We start from the raw sequence: 26,839 nt of genomic DNA on the forward strand, positions 1-26,839 counted from the left end.
TCCAGCCCAGTTCTTCCTGACTCTGGCCTGCACTGTTCAGCATCTCAGTCAGTCTCCTTGACCTGGTTTGGTGGTCTTTTAATCTCCTATGCACAAGACAACCTAAAGCATCTTTTTTTTTTTTTTTCTTTAAACTATAAAGTCTAACAATGAGATGAGTTTTTTTTTCTTTTTTCAGACAGGGTTTTGTCTCTGTCACTCAGGCTGGAATGCAGTGGCACGACTGTAGCTCACTGCAGCCTAGATCCCCTGGCTCAAGCAATCCTCCTGCCTCAGCCTCCCGAGTAGCTAGGACTACAGGCATGTGTCACCATGCCTGGCTAATTAAAAACAATTTTTTTTTTTGTACAGATGGTGTCTTGCTATGTTGCCTAGGCTGGCCTTGAACTCCTAAGCCCAAGTCATTCTCCCGCTTCAGCCTCCCAAAATGTTGGGATTATAGGCATGAGCTACCTACCTCGCTTGGCCTCATTTTCTTTTCTAAAGCATTTTTGTACTCAAAAGCCTCCTATGCCTGCCCATTGCCCATGGAAACAAGTGTGAACTCCTCTGCAGGCATTCTGGGCCTGGCTGGCCAGCTCTTCCCGTGCCACCGTCTCCACCTTGCTCTCTCCCTCACCGTCCCTTCACACGTCCTTTGCTCCAGCCAAGCTGCACAGTTTGCTGCTCTCTGGGCTTCTCTACCCTGGGATCTTTGCTCATACTATTCTTTCCACAGGGAATCCCTCCTCCCCAGTCCCCATTCCACTCTTAAAATCTCCCATCCAGCCGGACATTAATGGCTCACGCCTGTAATCCCAATACTTTGGAAGGCCGAGGCAGGTGGGTCACCTGAGGTCAGGAGTTCGAGACCAGCCTGACCAACATGGAGAAACCCCATATCTACTAGAAATACAAAATTAGCTGGATGTGGTGGCGCATGCTTATAATCCCAGCTGCTCAGGAGGCTGAGGCAGGAGAATTGCTTGAACCTGGGAGGCGGAGGTTGAGATGAGCCGAGATTGTGCCATTGCACTCCAGCCTGGGCAACAAGAATGAAACTCTGTCTCAAAAAAAATCTCCCATCCATCCATTAAGGCCCAGTTCCAATGTCATTTCCATCCTTCTCTGATGGCCTCCCCTCACTGTCCCCTGGGTTCTTTGACAGCACTGTCATACTCTGCCTTGTGGCATGGTGTCTATACCTCCCTGAGCTCCCAACAGTCCCAGGCTCCTGGGGTCCTGTTGGCCTGCAGAGGCCTCGGCCCTTAGACAGGGCCTCGTGATGCAGTCCGATTCCATATGTGTCGTCAAAGGCACTGCTCACGGTAAGAGCCTAATTGGCATTTGTGCGAAGGAGCTTCCACCCTAGCAAAGCACAAGCTGGGAATCACATCATAAACAGCTACCACTGACTGACTATCTACTGTGGGCCAAGCGCAACATATCATCTCATTGAATCTTCACGTCAACTGCAATATGGGTATTTTTATCCCCATCCGTAAAGAAAAAACTCTAGTCTGTAAAGCTTAGTAATTTGCCCCAGGTCACACAGCTAAGAAGGAGCTAAGTTAGGGATCCAACCCATGTTTATCCAAGGCCAAGCTTCGTGCTCTTTCCATTATGTCATGTTACCTCTGGGGAAGATAAATCTATTGGCCCAAACCCCATGAGGTTCCAGAATTCATTTAGGTAAAAAGTAAATGATTTTTTTTTTGAGACGGAGTCTCGCTCTGTCGCCCAGGCTGGAGTGCAGTGGCCCGATCTCAGCTCACTGCAAGCTCCGCCTCCTGGGTTCACGCCATTCTCCCGCCTCAGCCTCCCGAGTAGCTGGGACCACAGGCGCCCGCCACCTCGCCCGGCTAATTTTTTGTATTTTTTAGTAGAGACGGGGTTTCACTGTGTTAGCCAGCATGGTCTCGATCTCCTGACCTCGTGATCCGCCCATCTCGGCCTCCCAAAGTGCTGGGATTACAGGCTTGAGCCACCGCGCCCGGCCAAAGTAAATGATTTAAGGACACTCAATCCCTCTGTTATCAGCAGTCATTGAGAAGAGTGTGCTGGGGTGGGCTGATTTGGTGTGGTTGGGCCGCCGGGGTTTCCAGGGTGAACCCTGCCACAGGGACAGATCTAGGGCAAGGAGAACTGCAGAGTCGCTGCTGTGGACTCTGACCCAGCTCTGTGCCAACCTGGTGAGACGGGGGCTCCAGAGTGGCCATGGTGACAAGGGGCCTCCTCTGCAAGGGCCAGGCTTCCAGTGAGTGGAGAGGCTGCCTGCTCAGGGGCTGGGGGCCAAGAGCTGCCTACTTTGCATCAGACAGACACAAACACGTCCAACCCCCTCCCTAATACACACACACACACACACACACACACACACACACACACACACACACACAGAAAAGTGCTTCTCTTCTTGTCAAAGTGAGGGGAAGGGGCTGGCTAACTTCAGAAACAATCTGCTGCTCACCTCAGGCATCTGGAGCTGCTCCTGATCCTCCCATCCCCATGTCTCACCCCATCCTTGGGGGTTCCTCACACAGTAACCTCAAGCAATACCTTAACTCAGCCCAGGAGGCACTCTCAATAGCCTCCTGCTTCTCCTGGGGAAGGCAGGTGTCAGGCTCCCAGCAGAGGTTGTGAACAGTTATCAGAACCAAAATGTCCTTCCTGACCTCTCCGTGACACCACACCCTAGGCTGCCTTACACCCAGCCCTACCCCTGCATCCGGCCAAGAAGAGGCTGTGTCAGTGGCCAAAGAGGCCTCTTGGATGCTTGAAATAATTGCATCTGCAGACTCCACCCATCTCCCCACATGAGGCAGGAGCAAGTGCAAAGCTCTGTCAACAAGAAGGGACATCCTCCCGCTGGTGAGGAGCACTGGGAGGAGGGAACAGCCAAATCCAGGGAACTTGGGTAGTTTCCATACCCCCAGAATGGAAAGGGGACAGCTGATGGCCTGCTTCCCTAGGTGCATGTGAGAAGACAGTGATGGGGCCAATGGAGCTGAGGAGGCAGGAGGCAGTGCGATGGGAGTGAAAGGAGCACAGGTGCCTACCTGGGGGAGTGAGCCTGTTGTGAGCTGAAGTTTCTGCTGAAACAGGGCACTCAGCATCTGGTTCTGCCGTTCCAGGTCAAACACCCTCTTCTTCAGCTTGATGCACTCTTCTCGCAGGTCCTGCCACCCACCCCAGGAGGTGCAGGAAGAAGAGGAGAGGACGGTGGGAGAGTGTCACAATGCTCTTCATCAGAGCAGCGGCATGCACAGATGCTATCTAAAAGGCCCCAGGACCCTTCTGGGCACACCCTTCTGCTGCAGCCTCCTTCTATGAGGAATCTGAGTCTGCTGATGTTGGTAGCTATAGCATCTTCTAGAGATGGTAAATTCTCTAAAGTTTATCACCCCTGGTGGGAGGTAAATCCTATTCTCTTTGTTACCTTTCTCATCCCTGGAATCGACCCCCCGACTCTTTTTTTTTTTTTTTTGAGATGGAGCCTCGCTCTGTCACCAGGCTGGAGTGCAGTGATGCAATCTCAGCTCATTGCAACCTCCACATCCCAGGTTCAAGTGAGTCTCCTGCCTCCGCCTTCCTACTAGCTGGGACTACAGGCACGCGCCACCATGCCCAGCTAATTTTTGTATTTTTAGTAGAGATGAGGTTTCACTATGTTGGCCAGGCTGGTCTTGATCTCTTGACCTTGTGATCTGCCCATCTCAGCCTCCCAAAGTGCTGGGATTACAGGCGTGAGCCACTACGCCTGGCCCTCTGCCTCTTAGAAACCACACATCAAAAAAGGGCCTATATAAGACAGAGTAAGGCCTTGGAGTCAAAGTGGCCCTGATGTCAAGAAGTTATCCACCATATGTGAGTAAATATTCAGATGCCATTTAGGCTGACAACATCAACACTGCTTTAAGGGCTATCACAACCTGGGAAAGACAGCTGGGGACAGGGTAAGGGAAGGAGTCACGCTCAAATCAGTGACCACTGCTCAGAGACCTGGCCTTACCTAGTCCCACCCCTGCCTCTAGGCAGAACGGTATGGACCTGCCCAAGGTGGAAAGATGGGGAATCACCGGAGGGCAATAGCCCATCTCCTCCAAGCCCTTAGTCTCCAGGAAGGGCCTCGTCTGCTGTGCCCAGGGCTTCTCCCCAGGGTGTCTGGGCTTGCGGGTGAGTGTCTCCTGTGGCTACTCACCTTCTGGTTCAGCAACGCCTGCACCACGTGGTTGGCAACCTGGGGACAGAAAGCCCCGAGGCAGAACCATCAGCTGACCCCAGCTTCTGCCAGGAGCAGATGAGCCACGTCCCCCCAGTCCCATTGCAGACTCACAGACCTCGTCCAGACAGCGCTCATAAGTCTCCCGCTGGTTTTCGTTGGCCTGGGCAAGTGCCGAGTTCTCTGCCTGCAGGAGTGAGGGAGGAAGAGGGCAAAAAGGTGGCTTTGGGGATTATTCTTCCCCCATGGCACATTCCTTTTGGGGAGGCAACTACAGGGGTGCTAACTACACCCCACTCCAGCTCTTGGCTGTGAGCAGATTCTCATATGAGGAATCCTGCAGAGGCCAAGGGCAGCAGGAGGGCAGGGCTGACATGGGATGGTTTTCTGTAAACCCTGACCTCAGTCAGTGGCACTGGGGGCCCTGGGGAGACACAGTGGCCAGGTAGACCTGAGGTGGGAGGTGCCCATAGTAACCCTCATTTCCCTGGGAGACGGGCAGAGGAGGCTGCAGGGAGGATGACAGGGTGTTAAGAATGTGGTGAGGGGTGTGGCCTGAGGATCCGCACCCTTGTCCCTCAACTCCTGAGCCCTGGGCCACCCAGCCTCTTCCTCCTGTGGCCTCTGCCCACCCCCTTTCCTAGAGCCTGCAGAGGCAAGAGAGGTAAGGAAGGGAAGCAGGGGTTAGGACGCTCATCCCTGTGCATGCTTCTTGTCCCCGAGCCATCACTGGGCTGGGGAGCAAAGAGCAAGGAAAGGGCTTCTCAGAGGAGCTTTGCAAAAGAATCTCCTGCTAGCCTCCCGCCTGGCAAAGCAGGCAGAGAGGAAGGTCCATGGCACCCACAAACCCGCAGGAAGCTCAGAGGGAGGGGCAGCCCCGCCTCCCCAGGGCTCTGGCTGGCACTGCTTCCCCCACCCTGCCCCATGCCGCACCTCCAGCTCCCGCAGTCGGTGCAGAAGCTCCTGGCAGGTGCCCGGCTCCATGCTGCCATCATCACTCTCTCCTGGTCTTGGGTTTCCAGGACCCCCAGCTGGCTGGTCCATGGCCTCAGACATCTGGCCCTGGGAACAAGGGAGAGAAGCCCCGGCAGGCTACTCCAGGGCACGAGAAGGAAGTGAGGAGGAAGAGGACAAAGATGAAACCCTTCAGTCTCCTTGGAGCTTAGGTCAGTGTGACCTATATGCATGACACTAACAACTCAGGGCCAGGCTGGGAATCTCCCAGTCACGGTCATGGGGCAGACACACAGATACTCTCCTTGTCTTAAGAACAGAGACCATTGTTTTAGAAAGCCCCACACTAGCACAAGAAACCTGACTTCTCCACTGGGACTGGCCTCAAGCTGGCGAGTCATTCAGCCTCCCTGGGTCTCAGTCCCTCTATTTGTGAAATAACACCAATATCCCCTAATCTCATTCAGTGTTTGCAAACAAAGATTAGGTCTGTGAAAGTGATTTTAAGATGTTAAAAAAAAACAAACTACTTAAGACACAAACTGTTATTACTCATAACACTAACAATAATTTAAACTAATAAGTAAGACAACTAGGATTTTGTCCTGGGCATTGGTGGTCTCCTGCCTGAAGCAGGAACATGCTTTAGGTAGTGGAGACAGTGGATAAAACCCTGGCTTTGTGGCCAAAAGCCTCTGCCTGGCTCTGCCTAGTATGAACTGGGTGAACATATGAAAATTGAGCTCATTCATTCACTTGGTCAACCAGATGATCCTCAGTTTCCCAGTTCTGAGAAATGGGCAGAAGAATTCTTCCTTCCTTACAGGGTCATTGTGAGAGTCAAATGTGATCACCTAGGGAACAACACCCTGAGAACATGATTCGGCACGTGTGGAGAATACGTTGAGCCTGGGGCCTAGCGCCTGGTGCCCTTAGCTCTAGTTCAGGCTCCAGTGCTCACTTGTTGGGTCATCCCAGGGCAAGGTCCCGCTCCCTGAGCCTCAGGCTCCTCCTAGACAGAGTGGGAAGTGCCCTCCACCCCTCCAGGGCTCTTCTTTCTAGCTCCAGCCTCACTAGGTACCCACTGCCCTGGCAGGAGCTAGGCCCCAGCAGATCAGGCTCTTTGTGCACACTGGTCTTTCTGCTGGGGTCTCTTGATACCACCTGCTCCTTTCCACTTGGCCATCTCCTCCCTATTCATCCTTCAGGGCTCCCAGGCGACGCTCCTGCAAGACTGTACACCAGCCTCTCCCACCAGACAGTCAACTCCATGAGGGCAGGAACACTGCATTTGCCTCCCCATCCAAACTCACATGCCTCCTGGTGGGATCCCTGGCATGTGGAGACAGACTGATGACTAGGCAAAGTTCATGACCACACCCAGCACGACCAGGGCTCAGACCTGTGTTGCACCACAGGATCCTCCCACCCCACAAAACATTTGCCATTGTTGCTAGCTTGAACTGACTAGTCTTCATCTTCCAATTGAGTTCCAATGTCTCTGCTAGAGAAAAATGCTGTTTTTTCTTTCACACAAATATTGTGAAGGTTTCCAGTAGATGGGCAACCCTTCCTATTATAAAAGGGTGGAACCTTGGTCCACCACTGACTACTCCTTGTGCCATTGAATCTCCCACAAAAGAAAAATGGGGTTCGGCGTGGTGGCTTATGCCTGTGACCTCAGCACTTTGGAAGGCCAAGGTGGGAGGATGGCTTAAGGCTAGGAGTTCAAGCCCAGCGGGGCAACATACTGAGACCGCATCTACCAAAAGAAAAAAAAAGAAGTGGGAGGATCCCTTGAGCCCTAGAGTTTGAGGCTGCAGTGAGCTATGATGGCCACTGTGCTCAAGCCTGGGCAACAAAGCGAGACCCTGTTTCAAAACAAAAATAAAAAGGGTTGGAGCTTTTGGACTATAGGAGAGAGGGGTCCTCAGCAGCTCACCACCCAGCCATCTGAGCACTTGCTCCCCTAATCCTCCACAGTGGAGCCCAGGGGTGCCTCTCCCACCCCCAGCATGCACAGGCCCCAAAGCCCTCACCTGTCTCTGCCCCCTTACACAGGTGAGCACACTCACTCTAGCATCCAGAACGGTCACCTCACCTGTGGGAAAAAAAAAGATGATGTCAGCCACACACTTACTGGGCTCCTGCTATGCGCCAGGCACTGGGACATGGGATGAACAGCCAGAGAGAGCCCAGCCGCTATGAAGCTTCCATTCTATTGGGTGGGGCAGACAATGTACAGCGTTGGGTTGTGATAAGGCAGAGAGATGACAATTAAGCAGAGACTTGAATGAAGTCCAGATGAAATCCTGAATGGGAAAGCATTTGGGACAGCAGAAAGAGCCAGTGCAAAGGTCCCCAGCTCTCAGCCAGGAATCATCAGATAACAGAGGAGACTGAACAGTCATACCTGGTACTTTACCACCCGGTTCTACAACATACATTGTCTTGTCTCGTGCTCAACAGTTAACCACAACAATGTTAAATGCTATTATCAGTGCCTGTGTTTCAGATGAGGAAGCCGAGGAACAGGAAGTTACACTTGCACACACTGTGTGCACCCAGTGTGATGAACAGCACAGGCACTTTCTTCTACACCATCCCATCCGGTTCTCCTAACAACCCTGGAAGGGGAGCACCCGCCTGTGGGAGGAGGCAGGCTCTGGGGCAGAGGATGTTGCCCAAGTCACATGGCTACTTCACAAAGCACACCAGACAGGCCTAGCTTTTCCCACTCCTCTGCAAACACCCAAGCTGCACTGTAAGCTCCACAGTACAACAGACACTGAAGCTCCGTACAGCCCCAGTGCTCCCCAGAGGCTAGAAACTTGGGCTAGAAATCTGACACTAAAGAATCTCTTTTCTCTTTTTCTCACTTGTAAAACAGGGATAAGTACACTTAGCCCAAAGGATTGTTGGAGGACAAAATGAGATAATATTTGTAGAGTGTCTGGCACGAATTCCATAAATGGAGACTTTTCATATCATCACCTGCTGACACAGGCACAGCGCAAAGCTATGCGGTTGTTGTAGAGCCTGCTGCTACCTTGTCCGTTCACACAGAGGCCGACTCCGAGTCCCAGCGCCCTTACCCAGGGGTCTCAGCTACAGGAGTACCTGAAAATCTCAGAGTGCTCCCCGCCCACCCTGACCTCAGAAGCCTCCTCTCCAACTCCTCCCAGCCGGCTCTCCAGCCCCAGGGCCAGCCTCGCCTTCCCTCTTCTCTTCTGATACCCCAGAAAGAGAAGCAGCTGGATGTTTGGGGACTGGGATAACAGTGAAAGGGGAGAATGCTGCTTTGTGTGTGTGTGTGTGTGTGTGTGTGTGTGGACACAACAGTGGGAAGGGGACTTCTGAAAACACTTGGAGGAAAAGGAAGACCTGTTTAATACTGATTTTTAAATTTTTTTTAAGAGACAGGGTCTCACCTCACTGCCCAGGCTGGAGTTCAGTGGCACATTCATAGCTCATTGCATCCTTGGCCTCCTGGGCTCAAGTGACCTCCTGCCTTAGCCCCCCAAGTGGCTAGGATGAGAGGCATGAGTCACTGTGCCTGGCCTCTAATGCTTATTGTTAATACTCTATAACAATCTGAAGTTGTTTGTTATTTTAACATCATAAAAATGTATCATATTTAACTTGGTTTGCTCATAACATTATCATGTTTATCATGTTTGATAGACTTAGAAATATACAGGCCTGGAAAAAAATGAAAAAAATTTAAGAATTATCCTCCTTCCCACAAATGTGGTGAAACCCAGACAATGTCTCAGGTCACCTCCAGCATCTGACCAGTGCCACCCTCACCCACAACTCTAGTCTCTGGGCCATTGTCCTCCCACAGCCTGGAGCAACCTGCCTGTAGGTTCCCAGCGTGTCCCTCAATCCCCTCACCATCTACTTCTCTAGTGAAAACTTCCATGGAAGAGAGGCTGGGGTGTGGCTGAGGTATACTGTGGAGGAGGAGAAAAAAGTTGGGAGGGTGAGGGAAAGGAATGGGATGAAGAAGGCAGCATCCAGGGTCTGGAAAAGGATAATGCTAAGGACCGAGAAACCCTAAGGTTTGCGTTCTTCACAAGAAAGCAACAATGAAACAATGGGTGACAGTGGTTTAGTAGAGTATTTTTTCTCAAAATAATAAAAAAGCATCCAGGTTAGGAGCAAGGCCCAGCTGTGAGGACTGGCTGTGGATTCTCTATGTGTGCACACAGTGGTTTTCTATGCTGAGGAGCATGGAGACCCCACACACTCCACAAAGCCAGGCACGGCCCCGATCCATAGCTGAGCTCCTGTGAATCCCAGGCGGGGAGGCCTGAGTCCCACTGCGAATGGGGGAGACCCTCTGATTTATGAGCCAGCCAGTGGCCACAGTTCTTCTTCTCAGTGTGCCCCAGCTGGAGCAGGGCTGGGACTCAGCCCCACTTTGGGAGAAACACTTTCTGGCCTCACAGCAAGGGGGTCTGGGGTCAGCCCAGGATGAGGGGCCTCCTCTGCATCTGCAGGGCCATGACAGTGGAGGGCAGGAAGCTGTGACGGAGAAGAGACCTGCAGGAAAGCTTGGTGGTGGGGAGGAGCACGGGCCGTGAGAGTCGGCTCAGAGTCTGAGTTCAAGATTTCTAAAGAAAACTTCCTGTGTCCTTATCCTTCTCTAGGGAAGGTCAAGATCCAGAGAGAGACCACCACCACCAGCTCCAAATCAAAGCCAAGTCAGGAATGTGGCCCTGTGGAGTCTGGGTTTTCTGCCTGCATCTCATGAGGGACGCCTACCCAGGCAGGCTTCGCAGTGGTGGTCCCTGCTGCCTCCCCAGAGGCTGAGCGCCGGCTTCTCCCTCAGGACCCATAGCTCCTGCTCACAGCCCTGAGCTCAGCCTGGGGCAGGGAAAACCCCAGGCTTGGGGTTTTCGGAATGGCTCTGGTTTCAAACATTCCTCTGGTGGCCCCAACACATCTGGGACATTGGGTCTGGACACACGGTGCCGGCCAGGCAGGGGCTGGGGACTCTAACTTGAACTGGAGGCTTCTCCCGCTGGAATTGCCAGCGGAGGCCCCTCCCTCCACAAAGGCCTGATTCAGAGGGAGGTGACCTCAGTGCAGGGGGAGGGAGAGAAGGAGCGGGGAGAAGAGCAGAGTCCTCTCTGGCTCGTCCTTCAGAGGGGGTGGGGAGGGGCAGTTTTCAGGCAGCCAGGGCTGAGGAAGAGGGAAACTTGCCAGGGGTCTCTGGGTAACCTGGGCGACTACCATCTCTTCAGCCAAGTCAGTCACAGAGGGCCCCAGCTCTCTCTTCCCCCTTAAAGCCAGGAGGGGACAGAGGCTTTCAGGGCCTCCAAAGAGATCTGACTGTCCTGGCCTTTCAGTTAGCCAGACCAGAGGGGGTCTGTAGCTCCCACCCCCTCTCCAGCAGGGCCCAGGCAAGACCCCTCCCTGAACAGAGACCAGGCATGGGAGGAAGGGGCTGGAGAGGCAGGCGGCAGCAAGCCTGTCCTCATTCCCTCACCCCGGCCCTCAGCCAAGGCCTCCTGGCCCCTGGTGAGCCCCTCACTCACCAGCTGTTCCCCCCAGAGTCCTCTAGGGAGAGAAGCCAGGGAGCAGGGGTGGGGGAGGGTGGGCAGCTGTAGGAAGGCAGAGATGGAGAGCTCACTTAATCACAGAATCACCCGTAACGCCAACCGCTTCCCTCTGCGCCCTCCCCAGCTGCTTTCTGGAATCCCTCTTATTCTCCCAGCCCTTTTACCAGTCACACCCAAGAATCCACTTGTAAACAGCAATTTCTGTCCCCACAGCAAACACCCTTTCCAGCCAAGATCAGCCCTGGGCTGCTGAGGAGTGTGGGAGGGACAGGAGGACTGAGGCCTGGCTCCCAGGGCACTTCTAGCCTGAAAGGGGCCACTAAATCCCTGGCCCAAAGCATCTTTCAGCCCTGAGAATTCCAACTGGTCTCTTCCCACTTCAGGGTAAGAGGGCAGACAAGAATTTCCTTCCCTCCTCCTGACAACTGGTACTGGAGACACAATAGCCCTTCAGAGAGGCATCTGTCTTGGAAGGGGCCCCCTGCATCCCCCCAACTTCCTTTTCACAGGCATTCTAAGCACCTCAACCACCATGGCGTGGGTTCTTCCAAACCGGCTGCAGGATAGGTCCTTGGCCCTTCCAGGAAGGGAAGAAGGAAGGGCAGTCGTGTTATGAGCCCCAAAGGCTTCCAGATTTCAACATCCCTCATCTCCCCTCCCTCAGAGCCCTCCTGCTCCCTGTCCACAGCATAATCCAGTAACAAAAATAGCAGCTGCTGGGGGTGGGGAGAGGGAAGGGGTGCCGACACAATGGGTTTATTTATAGGACCACACACCAGGGGCTCTGCAGCCAAGCAGCCCAGGCCCCACTCCCAAAAGTCCAGACTGTGCTGTCCTAGCCCAGCCGAGGGTACTGGAAACAGCCTCAGACCAGAAGGCAGGAGAGTCTAGCATTCAGTCCCAGTTCTAACTCTGCAAATAACTTACACGCTGTGTGACTAGGCAAATCATTCCGTCTCCCTGGGATGAGTTTCTTCACACCAAGTGGTTGTTGTTCTGCCACAGTGGTTCCCACAGTGGGGCCCAGGCACCCTGTGGCCCTCTCCAGGGGTCTGTAAGGTCAAAGCTGTTTTCCTAATACTACTAAGACACTATCTGCCTGTATTACTCCTATTCTCTCCTGAGTGTACAGTGGCATGTTCCAGATACTATGCTGTGTGATACCACAAAAGACTGAATACCGAAGCAGACAGGAGAGGCCAGCTTCCTTCTATTAAGTCAGACATGAGAGATTTGCAAAAATAGAGAACAATGACATTCTTATTATTTGTGTTTTTGGAACATATATAATTATATTTTTAAATAAAATGTTAACATGTGATGGGTTTATTGCTATTTTTAAACAAATTAATTAAATAACTGTAAGTATAACACATATAAACAAAAGTTCTTCGGGCTCTTCAAGTTTTAAGCATATAGAAGTGTCCTCAGACCAAAAAGTTGTTGTTTTTCTAGAACAGTGCTGTCCAGTAGAACTTTCTGTGATAATGAACATGCTTAGTCTCTACTATCCAACATGGAAGGTATCTATTAGCTACACGTGGCTGCTGAACACTTGAAATGTGGCTAGTCCAACTGAGGAACTGAATTTTACATTTAATTTTAGAAAGCCACATGCAAGCTCAAGAAGCTCCCTGGGATTCCTTGACTTGTGCATTCTAGGACAATGCTTCTTTCCACAAGGTGTGGATGTTGGAAAGGGACTTCTGTCCCCAGGCTTGTACTTACGCTCTCTCTCACTCTCTTCCCCACCACAGAAGGCCAGCTCAGCTCCACTGTCAGTCCAGCCTGGCAATCCTGCCCGGCTCGAGTAAGAGAGCTACTCTCTCATTCTCTGCCATGAGTAGTACACACCCTGTCCACTCTCCTAAAACTTCTGGCCTACACCCTCCTGTTTCCCCAGAGGATTAAAGCCAGAAGGAAATCCCCTCACACATCCTGCCGCCACCATCCCAGCCCCCTCGGAACCCTCCCCACCTCCTCGTCCACTATTATAGCAGATGAGTTGCCCGCTCCCAGCCAAAGCTGGTACCGCTTGTCCCAGACTTACCCCATTTACGTCTTCAGTATCTACCTCCTGAATAGAGCTTTCCCATCTACCCTTTAAAACTTAAAATCTTTAAATCTTAAGAACAATCTTCTCGCTGGGCACAGTGGCTCACACCTGTAGTCCCAGCTACTTGGGAGGCTGAGGTGGGAGATCACTCGAGGGACTACCAGGCTGTGGCGAGTTATGACCCGGCTACTGCTGCACTCTAGCCTGGGCGACAGAGAGGGACCCTTTTTTTTCTCTTAAACAAACAAAACCAACAATCTTTGCTTGACATTTTCCCAGATACTGCCAAATTTCAAAAAATACTCTAGATACTTCAAAGCCAAACTTCTCAACAAACACAAAAGAAAATCCCAAAACCATTTTCTCATTCCTCCCTCAACCTGGTCCAACTTCAGTGGTAACCACCACGATGCTAAATCCAAACGATATTTTTCAGTCCTCATTGCTGTCGCAGGTATGAGACCTCTGTGACCACTTCCTCCTGGACTTTTTTTCTTTTACGGAGTCTTGCTCTGTCACCCAGGCTGGAGTGCGGTGGTGCAATTTCAGCTCACTGCAAGCACCGCCTCCCGGGTTCACGCCATTCTCCTGCCTTAGCCTCATGAGTAGCTGGGACTACAGGCATCCGCTATTTTTTTTGTATTTTTCTTAGTAGAGACGGGGTTTCACCGTGTTAGCCAGGATGGTCTCGATCTCCTGACCTTGTGATCCGCCCGCCTCGGCCTCCCAAAGTGCTGGGATTACAGGCGTGAACCACTGCGCCCGGCCACTGGACTTTTTTTTAAGCTTTGAGACACAGTCCCTGTCTCACACAATTCACCCACTTAAAATGTACAATTCAGTGGTTCTTGGTATACTCAGACATACGTGCAGTCATCACCATGGTTAATTTTAGAACACTTTTATTAGCTTTTTTTGTTCCTTTCCTTAATACTGCCCCCTCCCCACCCAGTCACAGGCAACCACTCATCTATTTTCTGTCTCTATGGATTTCCCTATTCTGGACATTTCATGTGAATTCAATCATATCATTGGTGCCTTTTACGACTGGCTTCTTTCACTTTGTGTGATGTTTTCAAGGTTCATCCACGTTGTTGCATGTTTCAGTACTCCATTCCTTTTGTTTTTTCTTTTTTTTTTTTTAGACAGAGTTTCACTCTTGTTACTCAGGCTGGAGTGCAATGCTGTGATCTCGGCTCACTGTAACCTCTGCCTCTCAGGTTCAAGTGATTCTCTTGCCTCAGTCTCCTGAGTAGCTGGGACTACAGGCACACGCCACTACGCCTGGCTAATTTTTGTATTTTTTAGTAGAGACGGGGTTTCACCATGTTGGCCAGGCTGATCTCGAACTCCTGACCTCAGGTGATCCTCCCGCCTTGGCCTCCCAAAGTGCTGGAATTACAGGCGTGAGCCACCACACCCAGCCTCCATTCCTTTTTATGGGTGAACAGTGCTCCACTGTATAGGCCAGCCACAGTTTATCCATCCATTCTACTGATGAACATTTGGCTTGTTTTCACTTTTTAGCTATTATGAATATTGCTATGAGCATTTATGTAGTTAGCCTTTGGCATCCCCAGGGGATTGGATCTAGGTCTCCTGCAAAAACCAAAATCTGAGGATGCTCAAGTCCCTTATATAAAAAAATGGTGCAGTATTTGCATATAACCTAAACACTTCCTCTGGTATACTTTACAAATCATCTCTAGGTTTCCTATCATACCTAAACAGTGTAAATGCTATGTAAATAGTTGTTAGACTATATATATAAACAATATGTATATTGTTTTAAGCTTTGTATTATTTTTATTTTATTTTTTATTTTTTTTTTCTTCCAAATATTTTTGGCCCGCAGTTGGTTGGACCCTCCCCTGCAAATGTGGAGCACCAACTACACAAGTTTTTGTATAGATGTATGTTTTCCTTTCTCTTGGGTATATATACTTAGGAGTAGAATTGCTGGGTTATATAATAACTGCAGGTTTAATCATTTGAGGAACTGTCAGATTGTTGTCCAGAGCAGGTGTACCATTTTATAATCCCACCAGCAGTGTATGAGGGTTCTAATTTCTCCGTACGGTCACCATTTATTATTTGATCTGCTGATTCCAGCCACCCAGTAAGTATGAAGTGAGATTTTATTGTGGTTTGAGTTTGTATCTCCCTGATGACTAATGATGTTAAGCATCTTTGCATGTGCTTATTGGCCATTTGTATCTCTTCCTTGGAGAAATGTTTTTCAAATTTTTGCTGATTTTTAAACTGGGGATTGTGTCTTTTTATTATCTAGTTGTGAGAATTCTTTAAAAAAAAATTTTTTTTTGAGATAGAGTCTTACTCTGTAGCCCAGGCTGGAATGCAGTGGCATGATCTCAGCTCACTGCCACCTCTGCATCCTGGGTTCAAGCGATTCTCCTGTCTCAGCCTCCCGAGTACCTGGGATTACAGGCATGCGCTACCACACCTGACTAATTTTTGTATTTTTAGTAGAGATGGGGTTTCACCATGTTGGCCAGGCTGGTCTCGAACTCCTAGCCTCAAGTGATCTGCCCGCCTCGGCCCCCCAAAGTGCTGGGATTACACGCGTGAGACACTGTTCCTGGCCTACATTTTTTTTTTTTTTTTTAAGAGACAAGATTTGGCTTGGCTCTGTCACTCAGGCTGGAGTGCAGTGCCACAGTCATAGCTTACTGTAACTTCAAACTCCTAGGCTCAAGTGGTCCTCCCGCTTCAGCCTCCCAAGTAATCAGGACTACCACAGCTGGCTAATTTTAAAATTTTTTGTAGAGACAGGGTCTTGCCATACTGCCCAGGCTGATCTTGAACTCCTCCTAGTGATCCTCCTGCCTTGGCCTCCCAAAGCACTGGGATTACAGGGATGAGCAACTTTGCCCAGCCTAGTTTTCAGAACTCTTTACATATTCTAGATACAAGTCCTTTTATATATATATGTGTGTGTCTGTGTATGTGTATGTATATATATGCATATATATGTATATACATGATTTGAAAATATTTTCTTCCATTCTGTGGGCTGTCTTCTCACTTTCTTGAGGGTATCCACTTCTTCCTGGATGACTTTTCCCTTTCCTATTACATTCCCCTGCTCCTCCCACCCCTCTTCCACCTCTTCTTCTATGTGCCTATGTGTTACTTTATGTATAAATACATACTTAAAAAAATACATAGTAGCACATTCTCATGGTTCCACATCTTTCTTTAGCAGAACAGTTTTTAGAAAATGAAACTATAGCCTTTATATGGATCTTATCAGTTTTTGTACCAATATTCTGTTCCAAGATCCAATCCAGGATTCCACAGGGTACTTGGTCACCCAGTCTCCTTAGCATTTACAATTCATGACAATCCCTCGACCTTTCTTTATCTTTCATCATCTTAACACTTCTGAAGTGACTAGTCAACATTTTGGAGAACGTCCTCCAGTTTGGGTTGTTTGATGTTCTCACTGATTATACTGAGGTTATATGTTTTGACAAGAATACCACGGAGGTGATATACCTTCCCCAGGGCATTATATCTGAGGACACACATGATACCAAGTTTTCTTGTTCCTGGTGATGTTTTAACCTCATCACTTGGTTAGGCAGTATCTATTAATTGGTTTCTCCATTGTAAAGTCACTGTTTTTCCTTTTGTAATTAATATTTTGGGGGGCAATACTTTGCGACTATGCAAATATCCTATTTCTCCTTAAATTTTCACCCGGCAATTTTTAACCAAAATCAGTGGATCTTGCTTGTAGCAATTACTATGGTGTTCTAAAACATAATTTTCAATTTCCTATCTTCCTTCTATATTTATTAATTGCAAGTTTTCTATAAGGAAGAACTGTCCCTTCATCCCATTTAATCATGTATTTATATTGGTATGGACGAACTGGATATATATTTTTTTAATTTAATTAAAAAAAAATTTTTTTTTTGAGACAGAGTCTTGCTCTGTCGCCCAGGCTGGAGTGCAGTGGCACAATCTCGGCTCACTGCAAGCTCCGCCTCCCCGGTTCACATCATTCTCCGGCCTCAGCCTCCTGAGTAGCTGGGACAACAAGCACCCACCACCACGCTTGGCTAATTGTTTTGTATTTTTAGCAGAGACGGGATTTCACCGTGTTAGCCAGGATGGTCTCGATCTCCTGACCTCGTGATCCACCCGCCTCGGCCTCCCAAAGTGCTGGGATTACAGGCGTGAGCCACCACGCCCGGCCTGGATATTTATTTAATCTTTGGGTTATAATCCAATACTATCATCACATTTCATTGCTCAAATTCCAGCTATGGCCATTGGCCATTGAGAATCTTTCAGGCTGGGTCCTCCTTCCAACATGCTTCCTTTTTTTTTTTTTCCTTTTTTTTTTTTTCCTTTTTTTTTTTAGACAAGTCTTGCCCTGTCGCCCAGGCTGGAGGGCAGTGGTGTGATCTCGGCTCAAGCGATTCTCATGCCTCAGCCTCCTGAGTAGCTGGGACCACAGGTGTGTGCCACTACACCTGGCTAATTTTTATGTTTTTAGTAGAGATGGGGTTTCACCATGTTGGCCAGGCTGGTCTCGAACTCCTGACCTCAAGTGCTCCACCCACCTGGGCCTCCCAAAGTGCTGGGATTACAGGCATAAGTCACCACACTCAGCCAGTGCTTCCTTTTTTTTTCTTTCTTTCTTTTTCAAGCACTCTCTTGCCGTAAGATGTTCCTGGCTTATCTTGTATTTTCCTTGCCACAACCACTTTTCCAAGGAGCTCCACCTTAGCAACCTTCTAAAACTATAAATCTGATTGTGTTCTTCCCACTTCAAATCTTCCCACGACCTCCTACTGCTTTTGGGACCGACCAAAGCCCTCAACACAACCCTCGAAGCCCTGCCTTTGTCTGGCCCCTGAGCAACTCTTTGGACAAGCTTTCCTGGACTCATGCAGCCTCACTGTTCTATCTTCTTCAAGTGCCTCCTGCAGGATCAGTATTTCCAAATGCAATGCAGCCTGTTCTTGAACATTCCATGTGAAGAGGAGGGGACTCCCTATACTGTTAAAAGGGGAGCTCCCCCAGGAGAGGCTCTTGCTTGTATTTCTGCACTCCCTGCCACACCCTCTGCCAGTGTACCACTCCTACCAACCAGACCAGGCCCTGAGCCACCCTGCCCCCTGCAGAACTGGTGATCTCCTTTCATTCTCGCCAGAAAAAAGGTTAGAAAGAAGGGACAGTAGACCATCCTGGCTAACACGGTGAAACCCCATCTCTACTTAAAAAATACAAAAAACTAGCCGGGCGAGGTGGCGGCGCCTATAGTCCCAGCTACTCGGGAGGCTGAGGCAGGAGAATGGCGTGAACCCAGGAGGCGGAGCTTGCAGTGAGCCGAGATCCGGCCCCTGCACTCCAGCCTGGGCGACAGAGCGAGGCTCCGTCTCAAAAAAAAAAAAAAAAAGAAAGAAAGAAAGAAGGGACAGCTAAGAACATACCTAGGCTCATCAGGTTCCCCGAAAGACCCCTAACTATCCTCCACCAAATGGCTATTAAGGCCCACAGGACAAACCAAGGCCCACAGGACAAACCATACTGAAGGGTGAGGAAGAGACATTTTCAGATTTGTCCCTGACCCTTTCAAAGTTCCCAACCCTCTCAAAAAAAAGAAAAAAAAAAAGCCAGAAGCGGTGGCTCACACCTGTAATCCCAACACTTTGGGAGGCCAAGGTGGGCAGATTAAGAGGTCAGGAGTTTGAGTCCAGCCTGAACAACATGGTGAAACCCTGTCTTTACTAAAAATACAAACATTAGCCGGGCGTGGTGGCGAGCGCCTGTGATCCCAGCTACTTGGGAGGCTGAGGCAGGAGAATTGCTTGAACCCGGAAGGCAGAAGTTGTGATGAGCCAAAATCGCGCCACTGCACTCCAGCCTGGGTGAGTGACAGGGAGAGTCCGTCTCAAAAAAAAAAAAAAAAAAGAAAAAAGTTCTCAACCCACTCTTAGGACTCAGTGACTCTCTCTGGCAAATAGTACTAACCTATTCATTCTACAGATATTTCTGGACTGACAAACTCACTAGGAAACGCATTGCCTGGGTATATAGCTGGTGGCAATTCAGAGAAGGGTCAGCTCTTGGGCTTCTGGGAGCTTTCAGTCTATAGGGGACATAAGACATGCAAGAAAAAAAATCAGCAGCCTTTCTATATGTTAACAATGAACTACCTAAAAAAGTACAAAATAATAAAATATTCCAGAATAAGTTTAACCAAGGAGGTGAAGGATCTCTACACTAAAAACTATAAAACACTGATAAAAGAAATTGACATGAATAACTGGAAAGATGTCCCATGTCAGGGATTGGAATAATTAATATTTTTTAAATGTCCATAAATACCCAAAGCAATCTACAGATTCAATGCAATCCCTATCAAGTTATCAATTATATTTTTCATAGAAATAGGAAAAAAATCCTAAAACTCATATGGAACCGTAAAAGACCCCAAATAGCCAAAGCAATATATCTGACAAAAGAATTACTTTGATAGAGTAAATAATAGAGGTTAAAATCCTCTTATTTCTGGAATATAGGAATTGAACCTACCCCTGAGAATCCAAAATTCTCCGTGCTACCTATCACACCACATCCTAGAGTAAAGCCAGGTAAATAAGCTTAGCAAAAGTTTGTTCTTGAGCAAAAGAACAAACTTGGAGACATCACAGTACCTGATTTGAAGAACCTACTACAAAGCTATAGTAATCAAAATAGCATGGTACTGGCATAAAAACAGACACTAGACGAATGGTTCAGAATAGAGAGACCAGAAATAAATCCACATGTTTACAGTTAATTAACTGCTGACAAAGATGCCAAGAACACACAACAGGGAAAGGACAGTCTCCTTAGTAATTAGTGTTGAGAAAACTGGATCTTCACATGCAGAAGAGTAAAATTAGATTAGACCCTCATCTCACACCGTATACAAAAATCAACTAAAAATCTATTAAAAACTGAAACCTGGCCGGTCGCAGTGCTCATGTCTATCATCCTAGCACTATGGGAGGCCAAGGCAGGCAGATCACTTGAGGTCAGAAGTTTGAGACCAGCCTGGGCAACGTGGTGAAACCTCCTCTCTACTAAAAATACAAAAATTAGCTGGGTGTGGTGGCTCATGCCTGTAATTCCAGCTACTTGGGAGGCAGAGGTACAGGAATCTCTTGAACCCAGGAGGTAATGGAGGTTGTAGTAAGCTGAAATCTCACTGCTGCACTCTGGCCTGGGTTACAGAGCAAGACTCTGTCTTGAAAAAAACAAAACAAAACCTTAAACCTGACCAGAAACTGTAAAACTACTAGAAGAAAATAAAATACAGGGGAAAGACTCCATGACATTGGTCTGGGCAATGACTTTTTGGATATGACCCCAAAAGCACAGGCAACAAAGGGGATTACATCAAACTAAAAAGCTTCTGCAGAGCAAAGGAAACAGCAGATTAAAGAGACAATCAACAAAACAGTAGAAAATATTTGTAAACCACACATCTCATTCACTCAGGCTGGAGTGCAGGCTGGTTGCAGTGGTACAATTATGGCTTACTGTAACCTCAAACTCCTGGGCTCAGCTGATCCTCTCACTTCAGCCTCCCGAGTAGCTGGGACTATAGGCATGCATCACCATGTCCAACTAATTTTTTGGATTTTTTTTTTTGTAGAGACAAGGTTTGACCATGTTGCCCAGGCTGGTCTCGAACTCCTGGGCTCAAGCAATCTGCCTGCCTCAGCCTCCCAAAGTGCTGGGATTATAGGCATGAGCCACCGTGCAGAGCCCGACATTTCTTAAAAGACATACAAATGGCCAGTGGGTATGTGAAAAAATGCTCAATATCACAAATCATCAGGGAAATGTAAATTTAAACCACAATGAGATATTACTTCACACATTTAGAATATTATAAAAAAGACAAAATAATAAGTGTTGGCAAGGATGTGGAGAAAAGGGAACCCTTGTACACCATTGGAGGGAATATAAATTAGTATAGCCACTATGGTAAACAGTATGGAAGTTTCTAAAAAAACTTAAAATAGGCCAGACCAAGTGGCTCACACCTATAATCTTAACACTTTGGGAGGCCAAGGCAGGAGGATCACTTGAGGCCAGGAGTTCAAGACCAGCCTAGATAACACAACAAGACCCTGTATTAAAAAAAAAAAAAAAAAAAAAAAGGCTGGGCGCGGTGGCTCACGCCTGTAATCCCAGCACTTTGGGAGGCCGAGGTGAGCGGATCACAAAGTCAGGAGACTGAGACCATTCTGGCTACATAGTGAAACCCCATCTCTACTAAAACTACAAAAAATTAGCCGGGCATGGTGGCGGGCGCCTCTAGTCCCAGCTACTTGGGAGGCTGAGGCAGGAGAATTGCTTGAACCCCGGAGGCAGAGCTTGCAGTGAGCTGAGATTGTGCCATTGCACTCCAGCCTGGGCGACAGGGCAAGACTCCATCTCAAAAAAAAAAAAAAAAAAAAAAATTAAAAACCGTTAAATGGAACTACCATTAAATCAGGATGTTAAAGAGATATCTGCACTCCCATGTTTATTCATTGTAGTCAAGATATGGAACCAACCTAAGTATCCATCAGTAGATGAATGGATAAGGAAAAGATGCTATATACACATAATAGGACACTATTCAGCCCTAAAAAAGGAGGAAATCCTGTCATTTGTAACAACATGGATGAATTTGGAGAACACTATGTTATGTGAAATAAGCCAGGCACAGAAAAATACCACATGATCTCACTTATATATGGATTCTAAAAAGTTGAATGCGTAGAAGCAGAGGATTGCTTGAGCCCAGGAGTTCAGGACCGGTCTGGGCAACATAGCAAGACTCTGCCTCAAGGGAAAAAAAGAAAACAGACATGTGGATAGATAGCTGTACTATGAAGGAAGTTTCATAAGAGGAGTCTGTTGAAGAACTTTAAAAATCAGGAAAGAAATATTGGAGTTTTTCAGAATTGGAGACATCAAGTGAACAGAAGGTAAAGACAGGTGGGGTTTACATACAATGAAAAGGGAAGGGTGTCATTCCACACAGAAGGAAGGGCAGAAACAGAAGTGAGGAGGCAGAAACCTCTGGGTGTATACGGAACCAGAATGACTCAGTGCTGCTGGATCTAAGGACATTTGAAGGTGATTGTTTCCTGCTCCCCGGCCCATGCCAACAACTAACTCCTCTCCTATCCCCTGGCAGAATTAGGGAGTTGCATCTTTTCAATATCCTGGGCATAACCAGAGACACACGCTGGGTCCCACAGGAGGAACCAAGGCAGAGAGGCTCCTGGAGGTGATGGCGAAGGTGATGGCAGAGCTGACCACTGACACATCAGCTATTAGTATTTTCTCCCAGGTCTGAGACAATAGGGCCTGGGAGGCTGCACCTGCAGGGGGAGGAGAGCTGGGCAGATACGCTTCCAGCTCCTAGTGCCCATCCCCTAAACTTTATCTCCTGGCTTTTTTTTTTTTTTTCTTTTTTGAGATGGAGTTTTGCTCTGTCACCCAGGCTGGAAGGCAGTGGCGTGATCTTGGCTTACGGCAACCTCCACCTCCCAGGTTCAAGCGATTCTCCTGCTTCAGCTTCCCAAGTAGCTGGGACTACAGGCGTGTGTCACCACGCCTGGCTAATTTTTGTATTTTTAGTAGAGACCGTGTTTCACTGCGTTAGCCAGGATGATCTCGATCTCCTAACCTTGTGATCCACCCACCTCAGCCTCCCAAAGTGCTGGGATTACAGGCATGAGCAACTGCGCCCAGCCCCCCAATCTCCTGGCTTCTTTCTACAACAAGAATAGGCTCTGGCCAGCCAATATGCCTTCTGCATTCAAGCAACTCCAGTGCTCAGCTAGTGGGCACCATCCAGCCAGAGCCCAGAGGTGACACCCCAAGCTGCCAGCTCTGGGCTGGGAGGAGAAAACAGCTCTGGTTCGCCCACAAGCCCCCACTAGGCTCTGCTCTTGTTTGTGATCACAAACAGGAGGCAGGCTTTTGGGATTCTGCTCCTGAGATTCATGCAGCCAAACCACATGACCCTAGGTGAAGCTGGCACCCCACTGGGCCTCAGTTTCCTTCCTGTAAAATGGGGGTCAGCCCTCTGACTCCTCTCCCCTGCAGGGCACAGGAGAGAAGAATATCCCATCTAGAGAAGGACTGCAGCTGAGAAGCCAGGTCCCTTGTGCGGGATAGGGGTGGGGTAAGGAGCTCCGCAGGGCCTTCAGGGATAAACTGCTGGCTTTGATGCTGCCTTGCTCCTTCAAGGCCTGCAGGCTTCCCAGGAAAGCAGTGGGGGAGGAGAGAGGAAGGGGTGGCAAAGCCAAGAGTTTTAGCCTTCTTCTAGCCTGGAGGACAGGAAGTGAGGTGCTGTCTACAGAGGAAGTGAGAAGCAAACCCCCGTCCCCACCCCCCAACTTCCCCTCAGCCTGGAGTGGAAAGAAAGGCTCCAGCTTCAGGAGCCTGCAGGCTCACAGCTGGGGAAATAGAAGGTGATGCAATGTGGGTAGGGGAAGAGGAATGATCAGCACCATCTGGAAGAGAAGAGGGTCTCCTGTCTTGGGCACAATAATACTCAAGGGACCCAGGACATCCCACAGACTGGGGGAGTGGGGAGAAGAGAAGCCACTCAAGCCAAGTTGAGAAAGCCAGTATTCCAGGCCACGTGGTACCCACATCTGCAGTCCTGGCCTGACTCCTGCTCCCAGCATGTGTGCCATGTCATGCGCCTCAGCACGGGCCACCCCCAGCACTAGGTGGGGCAAGCCCTCGGAGCACTTGCTCTTATAGCACGTGTCCTTTCTTTTTTTTTTTTTTTTTTTGAGACGGAGTCTCGCTGTGTCGCCCAGGCTGGAGTGCAGTGGCCGGATCTCAGCTCACTGCAAGCTCCGCCTCCCGGGTTTTTACGCCATTCTCCTGCCTCAGCCTCCCGAGTAGCCGGGACTACAGGCGCCCGCCACCTCGCCCGGCTAGTTTTTCGTATTTTTTAGTAGAGACGGGGTTTCACCGTGTTAGCCAGGATGGTCTCGAACTCCTGACCTCGTGATCCGCCCGTCTCGGCCTCCCAAAGTGCTGGGATTACAGGCTTGAGCCACTGCGCCCGGCCATTAGCACGTGTCCTTTCTTTGCAACCCTTATCACGGCTATAATTATAAAACTGTTTAATTACTTGATTAACGTGGACTTTTTTGATCACCACTTATCCCTAGAGATCAGCACAGCACCTGGCACACAGTAAATTCTAAATAATCTGCTGGCTGAATAAATAGGCCGCTCATATAGCTTGAGAATTCCTCAGAGGCCAGTTTGGCCTGAATCCTGACATCTGAATGAAGTTCGGTATACAAAGGTGAATGAACACTGCTCATGACTTGGGGCCAACTGGGGAACCCTGGGATGAGTGGTCAAGGCCAGTGCTATGGTCTGAATGTTTGTATCCCCGCAAATCCACATGTTGAAATCCTAATACCCAAGGTAATGCTATCGCGGGGCAGCAAGGCAGTGGTGCTTTGGGACGTAAATAGGTCATGGAGGTGGAGCCCTCATGAAGGGGATTAGTGCTCTTATGAAAAGGGGCCTGGTGAGATTCCTCACCCCTTCCACCATGTAAGGACACAATAAGAAGCCTCTGTCCAGGAATCAGAAAGCTGGCCCTCACCAGACACCAAATCTGCCCTTGCCTTCACCTTGGACTTCCCAGCCTCTAGAGCTGTGAGAAATAAATTTCTGTTGTCTCTAAGCTGCCTAGCTTATGGTATGTTGTTATAGAAGCTCAAACAGACTAAGACAGCCAGAAACAGGAGAGCTGACATAGGTGGTAGGAGAAATCCAGGCACACCCAGGTACTGCTAATAGGTAAGGCAACAAATACAGTAGACTACGCTGTATTTTGGGTAAGAATGAAAAAAAAGAATATATATTTGTGTGTGTTTGGTATTGTGTAAGGAAACTCAAGGGATATATGATAAACTAATAAATGATTATGGGGGAAAAGGGGATGGAGGTGGGAGTGAGATTTTTTTTTTTTTTTTTTTTTTTGAGACAGGGTCTTACTGTTGCCTAGGCTGGAATGCGGTAGCTCAATCTCTGCTCACTGCAACCTCTGCCTCCTGGGTTCAAGTGATCCTCCCACCTCAGCCTCCCCAGTAGCTGGGACTATAGGTGCACACCACCACGCCTGGCTAATTTTTATATTTTTTGGTAGAGACGAGGTTTCACCATCTTAGTTAGGCTGGTCTCGAACTCCTAACCTCAAGTGACCCACCCACCTTGGCCTCCCACAGTGCTGGGCATGAGCCACAGTGCCCAGCAGAGATTTCAATTTTCAAATTATATTTATAAAACCTGGTGAAAAAAGAAAACAAAACTGCAAAAAATATTAGAAGTAATCAAACTATTCAACAAGTTGATTTCTAAAGCTCCTCCCAGCTGTGGCATCCACCCTCTTCCAGGCCCCTAGGACAAGGGAGCAGGTGAGGCGGCCAGTCAGATGAATGTGGGGGCTCCAACCCAGGGTTGCTGATGCCTTCACATCCTTTCTTCTCCAGCCATCTTGCCCTGGGTTAGCAGAGAGGCCCTCCTAACCCCAGGCTGTGGTGTGGGCATGGTAACACCACTCTTCAGAAGTTGGTCATGGGCACTTCTACCTGGGTAAGAGTTGGGTTTATTCTAGGTCGCTCAGAAGGGGGACAGTCTGGTCAGGGGCAGAGGCAGAGGGCAGGGGAAAGTTTGGGGCCAGTGGGGTAAATGGCTCCTGGAAGTGCCTGGTGCTGCTGTGGGCAGGTTCTGGGGGTGTCTGAACAGATCCTTGTACAGAAGGGCCGATTATAGCCCCCACATCAAGCCAGCTGGGAGTGAGGTAAATCAGCCCCTGGGAACTGCAACTGCTGAGAACCCCAGAGACACACCCTGGGAGTTCCAGGGCCCCTCACAGCCCTGCCTAGAAAAACCTTGACCATTGGCCTACCAGAGAGTCTACGGGCAGGGACAATTTCAGGCTGAACTACATGAGAGTGAGGAGACATGCAGACCACAGGTTCTAAGCAGCACCTGTCACTCAAGCCCTGCAGGCAACAACAGGAGCAGCAGAATGGGGTCTTCTCTCCTTTAAGACATCTATACTTGAAAAAAAAAAAGCATAGTGAATACTGGAGAATTCCGAGTTCAAGGACCAGCATAAGGTACAGGGTGCTGTGTCTGACTGGGCCCTTCTCAGCAGCTGCTGGGTTTTAGAAATCGGTAATAACAGCAACAATAATTCACCTTAATAACAGCCTGGCCTCCTCTTTCATCTGCGTAACTCCCAGAGCTGGGAAAATGGTAATTATCGAGCAGGTGCCACACCCCAATGGTGATGCATAATTAATCCAGGAACACTGGCTGGGAAACTGAGGCCCAAGGAGAAGGATTTCCCCTCGCAGAGAGCTACAGACACAGGTGCCAAGGGCTGCTGGGCGGAGGGGGGTGAGGGTGCCAGTTCCACACCTGTAGTGTTTTGGGAAGGTGCTGAAGACAGGGGCACTCATTCCAGAGTCCTCCAGACTTGGGTTTGGGGAGAAGGTGAAGAAAGACCCAGATATGTGTCCCAAGCCCCCTCCTAGGCTGTGGCAGGGCCTGGTGAGTAGCCCTGGCTGGAAGTCAAGGCCTCTGTTCTTGAGCCCATGGCCTACCCTCCCAGAGTATCACAAAGCAGGCTGACAGCTGCCTCAGGCACCTCCACATCTCTACAGTATGCCCAGGTGCCACAGGGTAAGTGAGCGCAGCCCTCCGAACAGCCCCACGCCACAGGCATAGTCCATGAAGTGGGAGTGGGGAGCACCTTACAGCCAGGTAGGCAGATCAGATCAAGAAGAGTGAAGAAATGGGGGAGACTGCTTCTTGGGAACCCCAGCCCATCTCTGAAGCCCCCTTGCATCCTTGGTACTGATCCTAAAATAAAGAGATCCTTCCTACAGCAAGGCCTGTCTGGCCAGTGCTGTAGAAACCTGCCAGGGAGGTCCAGTTGGCGTATGCCCTCTAAGAGGGCAGAGGACGGTGGGCAAAGCA

At 49.2% G+C, this 26,839-nt stretch overlaps 1 protein-coding gene across 7 annotated transcripts in view; it reads right to left on the reverse strand.

Annotated features, from left to right (window-relative positions):
* The window catches only part of NCKAP5L (NCK associated protein 5 like), a 38,870-nt gene that overhangs the window by 8,045 nt on the left and 3,986 nt on the right, over positions 1-26,839 (reverse strand). For 4 of the 7 annotated variants that reach the window (XR_013401054.1, XR_013401053.1, XM_015151679.3 and 1 more), the window contains exons 2-6: positions 7,195-7,256; positions 5,135-5,293; positions 4,320-4,388; positions 4,181-4,219; positions 3,039-3,158 (exon numbers count right to left, since the gene is read on the reverse strand). Coding sequence is in view for 5 of the 7 variants with exons in the window: in XM_015151679.3 (XP_015007165.1) it covers positions 3,039-3,158; positions 4,181-4,219; positions 4,320-4,388; positions 5,135-5,257 (351 nt within the window). In the remaining 2 variants the exon portion in view is untranslated. Of the gene's footprint in view, positions 1-3,038; positions 3,159-4,180; positions 4,220-4,319; positions 4,389-5,134; positions 5,294-7,194; positions 7,257-18,829; positions 18,909-26,839 lie in introns of all 7 variants that reach the window. The other 3 variants (XM_077954141.1, XM_015151680.3, XM_077954140.1) reach the window with 2 other exon arrangements.

Source organism: Macaca mulatta, chromosome 11, assembly GCF_049350105.2.
Source record: "Macaca mulatta isolate MMU2019108-1 chromosome 11, T2T-MMU8v2.0, whole genome shotgun sequence".
Taxonomy (NCBI): Eukaryota; Metazoa; Chordata; class Mammalia; order Primates; family Cercopithecidae; genus Macaca; species Macaca mulatta.